This window comes from Hemiscyllium ocellatum, chromosome 18 (genome assembly GCF_020745735.1).
Source record: "Hemiscyllium ocellatum isolate sHemOce1 chromosome 18, sHemOce1.pat.X.cur, whole genome shotgun sequence".
In the NCBI taxonomy this organism is placed as follows: domain Eukaryota; kingdom Metazoa; phylum Chordata; class Chondrichthyes; order Orectolobiformes; family Hemiscylliidae; genus Hemiscyllium; species Hemiscyllium ocellatum.
This window is the reverse complement of record NC_083418.1, coordinates 82,776,830-82,794,025: the sequence shown is the minus strand read 5'-3', so window position 1 is coordinate 82,794,025 and position 17,196 is coordinate 82,776,830. Positions and strand designations below refer to the sequence as shown.

The following is a 17,196-nucleotide window of genomic DNA, read 5'->3' as shown; positions in this document are numbered from 1 at the left end:
AGTGTGATTAAAGGCAGTCAGCATGGCTTTGTGAGGGGCAGGTCATGCCTCACAAATCTTATTGAGTTCTTTGAGGAGGGACGAGACAGGTCAACGAAGATTGAGCAGTGGATGTGGTGTATATGGACTTCAGAAAGGCATTTGATAGGGATCCCCGTGGTAGGGTCATTCATAAAGTCAGGAAGTATGGGATACAGGGAGATATGGCTATCTGGATTCAGAATTGGTTGGCTGACAGAAGGCAGAGAGTGGTTGTAAATGGAATGTATTCTGCCTGGAGGTCAGTGTTGAGTGGGGTCCCACAGGGCTCTGTTCTTGGGCCTCTGCTCTTTGTAGTTTTTATAAATGACTTGGATGAGAAGGTTGAGGGGTGGGTTAGTAAATTTACAGATGACCAAAAGGTTAGGGGTGCCGTCAATAGTACCGAGGGCTACTGCAGGCTGCAGCGCGACATAGACAGGATGCAGAGCTGGGCTGAGAAATGGCAGATGGAGTTCAACCTGGATAAATGTGAAGTGATGCATTTTGGAAGGTCGAACCTGAATGCTGAATATAGGATTAAAAGATTCTTGGCAGTGTGGAGGAACAGAGGGATCTGGGTGGGCAAGTACATCGATCCCTTAAAGTTGCCATCCAAGTGGATAGGGTTGTTAAGAAAGCATATGTTGTTTCCGCTTTCATTAACAGGGGGATTGAGTTTAAGAGCCGCGAGGTTTTGCTGCAGCTCTACAAGTCCCTGGTGAGACCACACTTGGAATATTGTGTCCAGTTCTGGTCGCCCTACTATAGGAAAGATATAGAGGCTTTGGAGAGGGTGCAAAGAAGGTTTACCAGGATGCTGCCTGGACTGGAGGGCTTGTCTTATGAAGAAAGGTTGAATTAGCTCGGACTTTTCTCTCTGGAGAGAAGGAGGAAGAGAGAAGACATGATCGAGGTATACAAGGTAATGAGAGGAATAGATAGAGTCAATAACCAGAGACTTTCCCCCAGGGCAGGATTGACTGGTATGAGGGGTCATAGTTCGAAGATATTAGGAGGAAGGTATAAAGGAGACGTCGGAGGTAGGTTCTTTACGCAGAGAGTTGTGGTGGTGGAAGCAGAGTCATTGGGGACATTTAAGCGACTGCTGGACATGCACATGGATAGCAGTGAGTTGAGGGGTGTGTAGGTTAAGTTACTATGTTTGACATTAGGATTAAATCTCGGCACAACATCGTGGGCCAAAGGGCCTGTCCTGTGCTGTACTTTTCTGTGTTCTATGTTCAGACAGTGGGCTGTGGAAGGGGTCGTTAGGGCCGACTGCCTGTCCCTCTTCCCCTCTTCCCACGTGGTCTCCACCAACACCCTGGAGTTGTTCAGGGAGAGGTGGGCGCCGCAGGGAGTGGAGTGCATCATTTCCCCCTCCAACTCTATTTTAATTTAATCCCTGCCCTCCCCTTCATTGTTTGATCACACAGCATTGCCCTCTAAGAAGGGCACTACTTGTCAATGGATGTTTCCTTCCTTCCTGGTGGTGGGAATTGAATAAAGATTTATACACCTTGTGTCTTTCACTGTGTTTCACACCTGTGCACACACCTGCGCTGGGGAAAATATAAGCAGAGAAAAAATAAACAGGAGGGTCTGACATCGTGTTCACTCGGAGAGTTGGCTCTGCAGGAGCTGGATCAGTGACAAGGATCCTCCAAAGTAAAGGGTGACTTGGTGACAGGGTACCGGCCTCAGTGGAGTTATTTCAATACCCACCCTCACACACATCATAAAAAACAAAACAAAAATAAAAAACATCCCATACCCCACCATTGCCATCCCTGGATGTGTCCTGTACCACCAGCAGGACAGACCCAGCAGAGTTCATGGCACAGTGGGATACAGTCGGGAGGGAGTTGCCCTGGGAGGCCTTGACATTGACTCGAGACTCCATGAAGTCTCATGGCATCAGATTAAACATGGGCAAGAAACCTCTTACTGGTTACACGTACTGTCCTCCTTTGGCTGATGGATCGTTACCACACCGTGCTGACCAACACTTGGAGGAAACACTGAGGATGGCAAGGGTACAAAATGTCCTCTGGGAGGGGATTCCAATGTCCACCACTGGCAGCAGCATTCCTGATTGAGCTGGTCGGGTCCTAAAGGATGTAACTGCTAGACTGGGTCTGCGGCAGGTAGTCTGTCCATGACAGGATCAGTAAAAGCGACTGTCACACTGTCCCTGTGGAGACGGAGTCCCGCCTTGACATTGAGAATACCCTCCGTTGTGTTGTGTCGCACTCTCACCATGTTAAATGGGACAGACTTCAAACAGCTCAAGACCAGACATCCATGAGGCACTTGGGGCATCAAATGCAGCAGAATTATACTCCAGCAAGTCTGCTGCTGTTAATTGTTCACCACCATTCACGACTGGGTGTGGAAGGACTGCAGAGCTTAGATCTGAGCTGTGCCTTTCACTTGTTGGTAATGCTGTTTGACATGCAAGTTTGGTCCTGTCTGGTAGCTTCGCCAGGTTGACACTTCACGTTTTGGTAGACCTGATGCTGCTCCCGGCATGTCCCCTGCACTCTCCATTGAACCAGGGCTGATCCTCTGGTTTGATGGTAATGGTTCAATGGAGAGTGCAGGAGTGCATGCTGGGAGCAGCACCAGGTAGACCTAAACATGAGGTGTCAACCTGGTGAAGCTACCAAACCAGACTCCAATTAAACAACTCACTGGAGGAGGAGGCTCAACAAAAACCCTACCCTCGGCGGTGAAGGAGCCCAGCACATCAGGGCAAAAGACACGGCTGATACATTTACAGCAATCTTTAGCCAGAAGTGTCGAGAGGATGATCCAGCGTCACAGATCCCAGTCTCCAGCCAATTCCATTCACTCCACGTGATATCAGGAAACGGCTGGAGACACTGGATACTGCAAAGACAATGGGCCCTGATAACATTCCAGCAACAGGACTGAAGACTTGTGCTCCAGAACATCCCCTCGCCAAGCTGCTCCAGTACAGTTATAACACTGGCATCTACCCGACAATGTGGCAAATTACCCAGGTATGTCCTGTACACACAAAGCAGGACCAATCCAACCCAATCAATTACCGCCCAATCAGTCTCCTCTCGATCCTCAGGTGCCATCAACAGGACTATCAAGCAGCACCAGCTCAACTATAACCTGCTGAGTGTCACCCAGTTTGGGTTCCCCCAGGGTCACTCAGCTCCTGACCTCATTACAGCCTTGGGTCAAACATGGATAAAGGAGCTGAATTCCAGAGGGGAGGGGAGAGGGACAGCCCGTGATGTCAAGGCTGCATTTGACGGAGTGTGGCATCAAGGAGCCCTGACTAAACTGGAATCAATGGGTATCGAGGGCAAACACTCCGCTGGTTAGAGTCATACCTGGTACACAGGAAGATGATTGTGGCTGTGGAGTTCCATCATCTCAGCTCCAGGACATCTCTGTAGGAGTTCTTCAGGATAGGGTCCTAGGCTCAACCATCTTCAGCTGCTTCATCAATGACCTTCCCTCTGTCATAAGGTCAGAAGTGGGGATGTTCACCGATGATTGCACAGTGTTCAGCACCATTCATAACTCCTCAGATACTGAAGCAGTCCATGCTCAAATACAACAAGATCTGGACAATATCCAGGCTTAGGCAAGTAACGTTCACGCCACACAAATGCCAGACAATGACCATCACCACCGCTCCTTGATATTCAATGGTATTACCATCATTGAATCCCCCTATTGTTAACAACCTTGGGGTTACCATTGACCAGAAACTCAACGGACTCACCACATAAACACAGTGGCTACAAGAGCGGGTCAGAGACTAAGGATACTGCAGCGAGTAACTCACCTCCTGGCACCCCAAAGCCTGTCCACCGTCTACAAGGCACCATCAGGAGTGGGATGGAATACTCCCCACTTGCCCGGATGTGTGCAGCTCCAACAACACTCAAAAAGCTTAACACCGTCTGGGACAAAGCAGCCCACCTGATTGGCACCACATCTACAAACATTCAATCCCTCCACCACCATCACTCAGTAGCAGCAGTGTGTACTATATACAAGATGCACTGACAAAATTCACCAAAGATTCTTAGACAGCACCTTCCAAACCCACGACCACTTCCATCTAGAAGGAACCAGGGCAGCAAGTACATGGGAGCACCACAACCTGTAAGCTTCCCCTCCAAGCCACTGACCACCCTGACTTGGAAATATACTGCCATTCCTTCACAGTCATTGGGTCAAAATCCTGGAATTCCCTCCTTATCGGAATTGTGGGTCAACCCACAGCAAGTGGATTACAACAATTCAAGAAGGCAGCTCACCACCACCTTCTCAAGGGCAAGTCGGGATGGGCTATCAATGCTGCCCAGCCAGCAATGGCCAAGTCCCACAAATGAATTTAACAATGGCCTACGCCTGTTCCTGCTTCTTATGGTCTTTCGGCGATTTGTGTATCTCCCTGCTTGCATCACACACAAACACCTCATATTCCATAGCCCTTTATTTCTGTGCACTTGCTACAACATTCATGGGCTGAGTGTCCTTGGGCATAAATCACAAAACGTTGGTTGCAGGTGCAGCTGGTAATAAAGAAGCTAAATGGAATATTTTCCTTCATTACTCGAGGGATGGAGTTTAAACATAGGGAGGTAATGTTGCAGCTGTACAGGGTGCTGGTGAGGCCACACCTGGAGTCCTGTGTACAGGTTTGGTCTCCTTCCTTGAGAAAGGATGTACTGGCCCTGGAAGGGGAGCACAGCAGATTCACTGGGTTGGTTCTGGAGTTGAGGGAGTTGGTTTATGAGGAGAGGCTGAGTAGGCTGGGATTATACTCATAATTTAGAAGAAATGGTGGGGTGGGTGTATCTTACAGAAACACATAAAATGATAAAGGGAATAGATAAGCATCGAGAAAAGTGAGGACTGCAGATGCTGGAGACCAGAGTTGAAAAATATGGCTGTGCCCCAATGTTCAGACTGATTTTATTTCTAAAAAGGGGATTGACAGAATCTTTCTTGGATTCATGCAGTTTTTGAGCAAAATAAATTCACCCCACCAGTGTGTGTGTGTGTGTGTGTGTGTAGTGCAGTGGGGTCACCTGTAGTGTGACATGAACCCACGTTCCTGGTTGAGACCGTCCCCATGGAGACTCAACTTGACTATCAGCCTCTGCTCGGCTACTCTGTGATGATGCCTGTCCTGAAGTCCGCCTGGGAGGATGATCACTTGAAGCTCCGAGATCGAATGTCCCAGACCACTGAAATGTTCCCCAACTGGGAGGGAAGACTCCTGTCTGTTGATTGTTCTGCGGTGCCCATTCATCCGTCGCCATAGCCTCTGCTCGGTCTCGCCAATGTACCATGCCTCAGGACACCCTTCCCTGCAGTGTATGAAATAGACAACATTGATATTTTCATAGTGTTCTTCATTGCTTCTCTATCTGTCTAATTTTTCTTTCCTGCTTCAGTATTCACAGAATCAGAGAATCCCTATGGCTCATTTTTCACGCAGAGGGTGGTACGTGTATGGAATGAGCTGCCAGAGGATGTGGTGGAGACTGATACAATTGCAACATTTAAGAGGCATTTGGATGGGTATATGAATAGGAAGGGTTTGGAGGGATATGGGCCGGGTGCTGGCAGGTGGGACCAGATTGAGTTGGGATATCTGGTCAGCATGGACGGGTTGGACCGAGGGGTCTGTTTCCATGCTGTACATCTCTATGGCTCTAAGTCCACACTGACCCTCTGAAAAGTAAGCCACCCAGACCCATTCCCCTACCCTATTACCCTACATTTACCCATGAGTAATGGACCTAACCTACAAATCCCTGAACACTGTGGGCAATTTAGCATGGCCAATCCACCTACACTGCATGCCTGTAGTTTGTGGGAGGGAACTACAGTAATCGGTGTAAACCCCCACAGACATGGGGAGAATGTGCAAACTCCATATACACAGTCAGCCGAGGCTGGACTCCCAGCTCCCTGGCGCTGTGAGGCAGCAGTGCCAACCACTGATTACATTTCTTATTACATTTACCCAACTTTCTGATAGTATACATGAACTTGTTCAGTCAGGTTCCTGTGGGAAAAATTTTCATTGAGCAGTCATGTGATCTGTTGTCTGATTGAATAATTATACATTTTCGAGAAGGTCTGATCCACAGCCTGACACAGCCAGGTTTTCTTGTACTTTTGTTCCGCAGCAGTGAATTTATACATTCTCTCGATTCTCTTGTTAAAGTTATTGTTGCTGCAAACCTGAATTGTTTGCATTTTATAAATTGTTCAGAAGCTTGTGATTTACTTAGGAACTGGTACGTGAAAGAGTAACTAAATCAGGAATGTTGTTACAAGTTGCTTTCTCTTTTATATTTTGAACACTAACCTGCTAAAACCATTCAGCAACAAAGATGTGGCTGCTGGGTATTGATTCCGCAGAACAGGGATTGGGATTCCTGCCCTAAATTAAACTGCTTTGGGTATTCAGATATAACACCATTGAGGTCTCAAATTACAGAGACTGAGTGAGTATAGCCACCAGCAGTCTGTCCATTATTACTAATTAGCAAACTATTAGATTTGTTCAAGATCTAATTATCTGTAATTGCTGTCTGTACTATTCAGGCATTTTACATGAAAAGTCCCAGCAGCTGGGTCAGTGCTGCTGGGAGTGGGGTTGACCGGAAGATCAGATGCTCCAGGTGGGAGCAGGAATGTTGGGATATTTCTGAAATCCATTGCTTCATCTTCATTGACCCTTTAATGAAACATTTTCTGGAACAGATGGACTTTTTACTTGTAGCAATGACTGACTCGGTGTCGGCAACATCACCTTGTTTGGGAGGCTCTGAGCTACAGTGTTAATTGTGCACACTATCCCCCACCCACTCACCACCCACCCACAACACCCCTGACCCACACCACCCCCCACCCACAATACCCCCTGACCCACACTCCCCACCCTCAACACTCCCTGACCCACAACACCCCCCACCCACACACCCCCCACCCACACATCCCCCACCCACAACACCCCCACCCACAACATTCCCTGACCCACAACACCCCCCACTCACAATAACCCCCCATCCACAACACCCCCACCCACACACCCCCCACCCACAACACTCCCTGACCCACAACACCCCCCCACCTACAATACCCCCCACCCACAATAGCCCCCACCCATACACTACCCACCCACAACACTCCCTGACCCACAACATCCCCCACCCACAACACCCCCACCCCCATACCCCCCACCCACAACACTCCCTGACCCACAACACCCACCACCCACAACACCCCCCACCCATAATACCCCCCACCCACAACACCCCCCACCCATAATACCCCCACCCACAACATCAGCCACCCACAATACCACCCACCCACACTCCCCCACCCACAACACTCCCTGACCCACAACACCCCCCACCCACAACACCCCCCACCCCCACACTCCCCACCCACAACACCCCCTGACCCACAACACCCCCCACCTACAACACCCCCACCCACACACTCCCCACCCACAACACCCCCTGACCCACAACACCCCCCCACCCACACACTCCCCACCCACAACACCCCCCCGCCCACACACTCCCCAACCCACAACATCCCCCACCCACAACACCCCCACCCACACACTCCCTGACCCACAACACCCCCCACCCACACACTCCCCACCCACAACACCCCCCACCCACACACTCCCTGACCCACAACACCCCCCACCAAAACACTCCCCACCCACAACACCCACTGACGCACAACACCCCCCACCCACAACACTCCCTGACCCACAACACCCCCTGACCCACAACAGCCCCCACCCACAACACTCCCTGACCCACAACACTCCCCAACCCACAACACCCCCCACCCACAACACTCCCTGACCCACAACACCCCCCACCCACAACACCCCCCACCCACAACACTCCCTGACCCACAACACCCCCTGACCCACAACAGCCCCCACCCACAACACTCCCCAACCCACAACACCCCCCACCCACAACACTCCCTGACCCACAACACCCCCCACCCACAACACCCCCTGACCCACAACACCCTCAACCCACAACATTTCTGACCCACAATACCCCCGACCCACGACACCCCCCACCCACAACATCCCTGACCCACACACCCTGACTTCACACAGCCCCCCCTCCCCCACACTGCCCCCTCCCCCACACTGCCTCTGTCCCCCACACTGCCCCCTCCCCGACACTGCCCCTCTCCCCCACACTGCCCTCCTAAGCCACACTTCCCCCCCACACTGCCCCCTCCCCCTCACTGCCTGCCCTCCCCCCACACTGCCCCCCCGACACTGCCCCCCTCCCCACACTGCCCCCCTCCCTCCCCTCCTCTCCCCCACTCCCCCACACTGCCCCCGGCCCCAGTTGCTCTGATTGTCTCCTCTCTCCCCACGTGGGGGTGTTGGGGATGTTGTCTGAAACATGTTTAAGGTTGAGCTGAGGCAGAGGGAGCCAGGGGACCATTCAATTCCAGTTCCAGTTCCTTTCTGCCCCATGCACCTTCACATCAACAATCCTGATCAGTTTATTACTTTTATAAATAAATGGAATTCCAGGAGTTTTACAAACGTTTCACAACTTGGATGCCATACGGTTGTCTGGTTATAAGTAGCAGATTTGATCATTGATACCTGACCCAGTTAAACACCACTCCCACAACGTCAGCTTCTGGGATTTCCGGTAATATTTTGAAGGTGTGGTGACTGTGATTTTCAGTAAAAGGACACATTTTGATGAAGTTAAATGTATCACATTCATCGCACAAGTTGCTCGGTGGCTGTTTGGTACCATTTTCCTCCACTATGTTTTGCAGAAATGTATGCGCTTTAACCCTGATGCCACGGTGTGGGTTGCTAAACAGCGGATCCTGTGCACCCTGAACTACAGTCTGAAAGATGTGTTGAATTATGGCCTGTTCCAGCCAGCGAGCAATGGAAGGGACGGTAAATTTTTGGACGAGGAGCGGCTGCTTAAAGAATATCCTCAGTCCAACAACAAAGGAGTTCCCTCTCTGGAGGTGAGCAGCAACAAAACTCCACGTTTCTGGTCCGATGGATTCCCAATGACCCAGCAGACACAGTTAAAAATCACACAACACCAGGTTATGTCCCACCTGCTCCTTCATCAGGTGGTTGTGGAGAATCGGGAAGGAGTGCCACTCCGAAAGCTAATGCTTCCAATTAAACCTGTTGGACTATAACCTGGTGTTGTGGGATTTTTAACTTTGTCCACCCCAGTCCAACACCGGCGTTTCCAAATCGTGACGGCCAGTTACTGATGTGACCACTCTGATCATTTACGGAATTAAAACATTGACCAATCAAAAGAGAGTACACAGCCAATGACTTAGCTTTGTTGTAATGCATGAAACACAGCAACAAATTCATGCACAACAAGATCCCACAAACAGCAACAAGGTATATGGCCAGATAACCCACGCAGACACGGAGAGAATGTGTGGAGTTTGCACGTTCTCCCCGTGTCTGCGTGGGTTTCCTCCGGGTGCTCCGGTTTCCTCCCACAGTCCAAAGATGTGCGGGTTAGGTGAATTGGCCATGCTAAATTGCCCGTAGTGTTAGGTAAGGGGTAAATGTAGGGGAATGGGTGGGTTGCGCTTCGGCGGGTTGGTGTGGACTTGTTGGGCCGAAGGGCCTGTTTCCACACTGTAAGTAATCTAATAATCCATGATGTTTGAAGTTGAATAGTTGTTGACTACGATAAGAATGTCCTTTGGTCATCTTCAAAGAGTGAAGTGTGAGTTTTTATTGAGCTGTGATTTAATCTCCCATCTGAAAGTCAGCACCTCATACAGTGCACCCACAGGCTGCACTCAACTGGCAGTTCAGATCAAATCACTGGAGGATGACCCCACTCCCCCCGTGACCCTCCCTTCCCCCGTGACCCTCCCTGCCCACTCTCCCCCCGTGACCCTCCCTGCCCACTCTCCCCCCCGTGATCCTCCCTGCCCCCACTCCCCCTGTGACCCTCCCTGCCCCCACTCTCCCCCGTGACCCTCCCTGTCACCACACCCCCCGTGGCCCTCCCTGCCCCCACTCTCCCGTGACCCTCCCTGCCCCCACTTGCTCCGTGACCCACCTTGTCCCCATCCCCTGTGACGCTCCCAGCCCCCACTCTCCCCCGTGACCCTCCCTGCCCCCACGTGCCCCATGACCATCCCTGCCCCCACTCCTCCCGTGACCCTCCCTGCCCCCACGTGCCCCATGATCATCCCTGCCCCCACTCCCCCCGTGACCCTCCCAGCCTCCACTCCCCTCAGGGCCAGTTGACATGGTATAAATGGACTTCAGTAAAGTCTTTGATAAGGTTCCACATGGCAGGCTGTTGGACAAAATGGGACTGAGGGTGATTTAGCAGTTTGGATCAGAAACTGGCTTTCTGTAAAAAGGCAGCGAGTGGTGTCTGATAGAAAATATTCAGCCTGGAGTCCGGTTACAAGTGGTGTGCCACAAGGATGTGTTTTGGGACCACCGCTGTTTGTCACTTTTATAAATGACAGACACAGGAATAGGTGGATGGATTAGTAAACTTGCAGATGGCACTAAAGTTGGTGGAGTAGTGGACAGTGTGGAAGAATGTTACAGGTTGCAGGGGGACTTGGATAAACTGCAGAATTGGGTGTGGAATACCCTACCTACCAATGTAGTTATCTCAGCCACATTAGGGAGATTTAAACAATCCTTGGATAAGCACTTGGATGATGATGGGATAGTGTAGGGGGACGAGCTGAGAATAGTTCACAGGTCGGAGCAACATCGAGGGCCGAAGGGCCTGTTCTGCGCTGTATTGTTCTATGTTCTACCTTTTATCATGTTAGGATATCACAAAGTGCTTTATAACCAATAAAGTTTAGTTATTGTTGTAATGTAAGGAATACATATTAATAACATCTGTACATAGTTGGCCTATTATTTAATCTTAGTTATTTTCAATTATGGATTAAAGGAATGGAGAGGTTAAGAAATATATGTGAAGTTTCAGCACATTTACTAACTTACAGGTGAATTATAACTGGATCTGTGCAGTAGACTAGTCGCTAGTTGAGAAACAAACACAGCATGTGGGACACTGTCCATAGTTGGCTGATTCCCTGCCAGCTCAGCTCTCTGAACAAACCCATTTACTCTGTGCTGGAGTTTCGTTTGGCTGCAGGCTCGAGTCTCTCCTCATAAGAGTTCACTCCCTTCAAAACCCCTACAGCCCTTAGATCAGCTTTAACCTTTAACCTTCAAAACCCCTACAGCCTTTAGATCAGCTTTAACCTTTAACCTTCAAAACCCCTACAGCCTTTAGATCAGCTTTAACCTTTAACCTCCTGAAGGATGGCTATTCTCCTAAAGTTGTTCAGTCTGTGTCCAGCGCAAGAAGTGTTTGGTTCCCAAAAATGGGACTTAAACCCACCAACCTTACATTTTCTCTTCATTCAGCAATGTTTTATTTAACTCAAGGTAAGTCACGTGATTTTGTTATATTTGAAAAGCATTTCTGGGAATAAACTGGGTGAAAATGTTTCTGTTTCTGTTTCCAGTTTTGCTACAAGAAGCGGGTATACAAACAAGCTAACATCGATGAGAAACAAGTTTCAAAACTCCACACAAAGGTGCGCATCCTTTTACAATCCCAGCATCTTTTGAAATGGAATATTTATAAAGGTACAGTCACCATGGTCTGAGATGACCATAGGGCTGCTTTCTCATTGGCAAGAGATAACTGGTGCTGGTTTAATCTGAGGGTCACCGTGCCTCAGGCAAAGGGAGAGGCTGGGGCAGTGAATCCTTCATGATAACGTCAGCCAGTGCAGGAATTAAACCCATTCTGTTGGCATTACTCTGCATCACAAACCAGCTGTCCAACCAACTGAGCTAACCGACCCACTAGAGAGATTAATAGTAATGATTTTTTTTGCCTAATTTACTGCTTTGTTTCCTATTAAGTTCTTATTTTTAAATTATTATTTGTGTTTCAGTTCAGAAGAATATTAAATTATCTCAATAAAAATGTAGCTGCAATACCACATCTCATTGACACAAGATTTTGAGGGAGTTTGATAGAGTGATTACTGAGAGGATGGTTCCCCTCACGGGAATCAATTTCAAAAGGCAAAGGTTGAAAAGGAGCCTCCCACTAAGACAGCGCTGAGGAGGAACCCTTTCAAACTGAGATGAGGAGGAATTTCTTCAGCCCCAGAGGGTGGTGACTCTGTGAACTCATTGCCACAGAGGGCTGTGGAGGCCATGTCATTGAGCCTATCCAAGACAGAGATAGATAAGTTCTTGATTGGTAACGGGATCAAAGGTTACGGGACGAGGCAGGAGAGTGGAATTGAGAAAGATCAGCCATGACTGAATTGCAGAACAGACTTGATGGGCTGAGTGGCCTAATTCTGTTCTGATATCTTATATTTTTATGATCAGTGTTTCATCTCCCTAGTGTGCAGGAGATCACACTGTAAGCAGTGAATACAGAGTACGGTGCTGGTAAATTACTGCTTCATCTGGAAGGTGTTATTGGGCCGTTGGATAGTGAGGAGGGAGGAAGTAAATGGACAGGTGCTTACCTTCTGCGATTGCCTCTTTTTGTGCCATGTGGGTCTGTGTCTGTGGGGCACTGATGTTATTAAAATGAGACAAGTTAGCACGTTGCTGAAGTCTGAGGAAGTTGAGCGTGTGATGAGCTCCCTGGCAGACCGTGAATATGATCACCAGGTGAAGTGAAACTAGATTTCCAACATCACATTCTTAGCGTCTGCTGAAAGCCTCCGACTGTAGAGTTAGTTAGTGAGCTTCTTGTTAGACTGAGCAAATCAAAACAATCAGGTCCAGAGCAAACAACCCACTACTGATCATTTCTTTCTGTGTAATGAGGCAGACGCAGTGAGGAAGGGCTGAGATTGTTTGATAATATATTCACGAAGTGCTTCAGGTCTAAAGCAGCTGCTCCTAAGTGACTGTGATAATGAACATTACTTGGTTTCAGTTGTAAACATTTCTGAGGCTGAGAAGTTGGTGATGTTGCCCAAGGTACTTTTTAAACAACTGTTTTGTGTTTCATTCAGGCTAACCTTCGAAAATTTATGGATTACATTCAACATCGGGCGCTTGAGAAAATTGTTAAGATGCTGGATCGAGGTCTTGATCCGAACTATTATGACTCGGAGAGTGGCGGTATGTTGATGAACCAGCTACCTCAGGGCTTTTATTTGCTTTGATTCAGTTTTTGAGAATGTTTGGAATTATTAAGATGATTAATCATGTCAGTGAATTCAGTCAACACATCTTCACTGTAAATAATGGGACAACGAAAAACACAATGTTTCATTAACAACTGCCCATAATGTAAGTGCCAGATCATAATTGTTCAGTGGCCATTAGTGTTCATGTGGATTGTACTGATGAAGCCTCAGTGATTGTCTCATTTACATCCATTTGACTCCTAAGGAGACAGTGAGTGTTTGACAGGGTTTCTGAAAATGTAGCATTGTCTTGTGCCTTGTTTAAGAGCAGCTTTGGTAACAATAAAGAAATAGTTTCATTTATATAGCACCTTTCATAACCTTGTTTATGGAATCAAGAGTTATGGGGTAAAGGCAGGAAGATGGAATTGACGATTATAAGGTCACCATTGTTTCATTGAATGCTTGAGTACTTTCAATGGGCTGAATGACCAACTTCTGCTCCTGCATCTTATGGTGTTATGGCACTGCATAATCAATTAAGTATTTTTGAATGTGGGTGGTACGGTGGCTCAGTGGTTAGCACTGCTGTCTCACAGAACCAGGGTCGTGGGTTCAATTCCACCCTCGGGTGACTGTCTGTGTGGAGTTGGCACATTCCCTCCCTGTCTGTGTGGAGTTGGCACATTCCCTCCCTGTCTGTGTGGGTTTCCTCTGGGTGCTCCAGTTTTGGTGTGACACGGTGGCTCAGTGGTTAGTACAGCTGCCTCAGCACCAGGGACCCAGGTTCAATTCCAGCCTTGGGAACGGATCTAAATGAGACAATCACGAGGCTTCATTGATGTGCAGGTCAGGTGAATGCTAAATTGCCCATAGTGTTAGGTGCATTAGTCAGGGGTAAGTGTATGGTAGGGGACTGGGTCTGGGTGGGTTACTGTTCGGAGGATTGGTGTGGACTTGTTGGGCCGAAGGGCCTGTTTCCCTGCTGTAGGGAATCTAATTTAAAAAAATGTTGTACCACAGGTAACATGGCAGACAATTTGCACATAGAAAGATCCCATAGGCCCCACTGCGACTATTACCAAATTGTATGTTTCCATCATTTTGGCTGGAGAGATTTCCTTTCTCAGGACACCAGCGAGTACGTGTCTTCTCTTTGAACAGTCACTTGCAAAATTTCATGTCCACGTGAGAGGGCAAATAGCGCCTCAGTTTAACATCTTATCAAAAGCTTTTTGCCTTATCCTTGTTATCCCTCCTAAGTCTTCTCTTCTACCCTCCCTATTAGACATCTAGAGATTCCTGTTTTTAAAAACCAGGAGGTATCAATACTTAAAATATTTTGTCTCCCTGTGACATTCGTCTGACTGCCATTTCCTTTAATCCACCTCTGTTTAATAAATTAACAAACAAATAAAAATCAAAAACTTGCACTTTCACAAAGCCTGTCACATCTTTAGGATCTTTTTTGGAGATTACCCAGTGCTGTACAGCTGTGTCCAGTTTTGGTTCCTTACTTGAGAAAGGATCTACTGGCACTGGGTGGGTGCAGAGGAGGTTCACTAGATTAATTTCAGAGTTGAGGGGGTTGGCTTATGAGGAGAGATTGCCTAGACTGGAACTATACTATCTGGAATTTAGATGAATGAGGGTGGGGATCTTAAAGAAATATATAAAATTTTGAAGGGAATCGATAAGATGGAAGCACGGAGGATATTTCCACTGGTTGCTGAAACTAGAACCTATGGGCGGCACGGTGGCACAGTGGTTAGCACTGCTGCCTCACAGCGCATGAGACTCGGGTTCAATTCCCGACTCAGGCGACTGACTGTGTGGAGTTTGCACGTTCTCCCCGTGTCTGCGTGGGTTTCCTCCGGGTGCTCCGGTTTCCTCCCACAGTCTAAAGATGTGCGGGTCAGGTGAATTGGCCATGCTAAATTGCCCATAGTGTTAGGTAAGGGGTAAATGTAGGGGTATGGGTGGGTTTCGGGTCGGTGTGGGCCTGTTTCCACACTGTAAGTAATCTAATCTAGAGGCATAGCCTCACAATAAGGCAGGAGCAGATTGAGGACTGAGTTGAGGAGGAACTTCTTCACCCAAAGGGTTGTGAATCTGGGAATTCCCCGCCCAGTGAAACAGCTGAGGCTTCCTCAGTAAATGTTTTTAATGCTAGGAGAGATAATTTTTTGAACAGTGAAAGGATTAAGGATTATGGTGAGAGAGCAGGTAAGTGGAGCTGAGTGCAGGAAGAGATCAGCCATGATCTTATTGAATGGCAGAGTATGGTCACTGGGCAGATGGCCAATCCTGCTCCCTGTTCTTGTGTTCTTATGCATAGTTGGAAATGTGATATTTTTAAAACTTCATATTACTTGTATAAAGCAGTAATAATGAGAAGATCAGGGCACTGTCGACAACTTACTTGCCCTTGTTTGTATAACATCTTGGGAGCTTTACGTTCATATGTGAGGCCGTATGTTAACATCTTCTCTGACAGGTGTCCAGTGCTCCCTCAGAATGGCTTCGTGGTTTTGTGCTCAATTGTCTGAAGCTGCATCTGTAGAGTGTGTATAAACATATAAAAGACCTATAGAGTCTTCACTGGAGCAGGAGGCCAAGGTTTGACATGTCAGAGTACTTGGGGAAACTCCAATCTCACTGCAGAACTTCAATAACAGCAAACATGGCTCCGACAATCAGACTTGACCCATATTGCCCCGTTAATCTTTCATTTGCTAATGAAATATGCAACTTTCATAATACTTTCCACTTCTGTATTTCAAATGCTTTGAATTACCAACTAAAATCTGACATGAATCTTGTAATCTTTCCACCGAATCTCATAAATCAATCATCAGACCATTTGGGACCATACAAAGGAACAGAGAAATTCTTTCTCATTAGTCATTCCCATGAATGTATATCCAGATGGAATGACAGAAATAAAGAAGAAATGGTATTTCTTTTTAAAATGCTAAGTGACACGCTTGGAATTATCTGTGTAAAGAATTCAGTCAGGAAGACCTTAAGAGCAAATTTCAAGAACAAATAATAATGATGTAAACTTTTTTGTTGGATTTGCTCCAACAGTTCCTCAAGGTGCAGCTGCTAGCTCACCCTGATTCTAACTGCTCAGACTAGACAGCCTGGAAACGAAAGGGCAGAGATGACCATGACTGTATTATCACCAAGTGCTGAATGCCTGGGGATTCAATAGCAGATTTCAATGGAAACATTAACCTTTTTAGGAGACAATGACTTTGTTAAAGTAACTGAGAGAGAAATTTATTGTACAGGTATTAACTTGTTGAATAGTCCACTGCCAGTAACCTTTACCCATTGATCTGTGGTTAATATATTCTCAGCATATACGCACCTTGCTGATTCACTGGGTCAGCAAAGGGAATAGGAGAATAAGAAATATAAGTGAGAGTAGACCATTTAACCCCTTGGACTCACACTGCCATTCAGTAAGATGGTATCAGATCTTCTGCATTACTTCCACTTTCTACACATCCTCATATCTTTGATTCGCTGAGCATCAATAAGTGTCGATTCAGTTTTGTATCTGCTTGGTGACTGAGCTGGGAAACTCAAGGCAGCCCTTGAGGTATCGCAGGTGATACGCCGTTTCGTATGATCACAGCAGTTCACCCGTCCCAGTCCCCTGTTGCTGCTTTCTCCCCATACTCTTTGAATCCTTTAGCCTGAAGAACTGTACCTAACTCCTTCTTGAAACCATTTTGGCCTCACCAGCTTTCTGTGACAGACAATTCCACAGGCTTACCATCTTCTGTATGCAGACATTTCTCAGCATCTTAATCCTAAATGATCTTAAACTGTGATCCCTGGTTCTGGACTCCCTGGTCACTGAGACTATCCCTTCGATATTTGCCCCAGCTGGTCCTGTTAGAACGCTATAGGTTTCTATAGCAATGTTCC

At 47.6% G+C, this 17,196-nt stretch overlaps 1 protein-coding gene across 7 annotated transcripts in view; it reads left to right on the top strand.

The window, feature by feature from the left end:
* Positions 1 to 17,196, top strand: part of LOC132824520 (SH3 and multiple ankyrin repeat domains protein 2-like) — a 1,314,713-nt gene that overhangs the window by 253,359 nt on the left and 1,044,158 nt on the right. For all 7 annotated transcript variants that reach the window (XM_060839149.1, XM_060839148.1, XM_060839147.1 and 4 more), the window contains 3 exons: positions 8,878 to 9,081; positions 11,611 to 11,682; positions 13,138 to 13,246. In XM_060839149.1, coding sequence (XP_060695132.1) covers positions 8,878 to 9,081; positions 11,611 to 11,682; positions 13,138 to 13,246 — 385 coding nt within the window. The remainder of the gene's footprint in view (positions 1 to 8,877; positions 9,082 to 11,610; positions 11,683 to 13,137; positions 13,247 to 17,196) is intronic.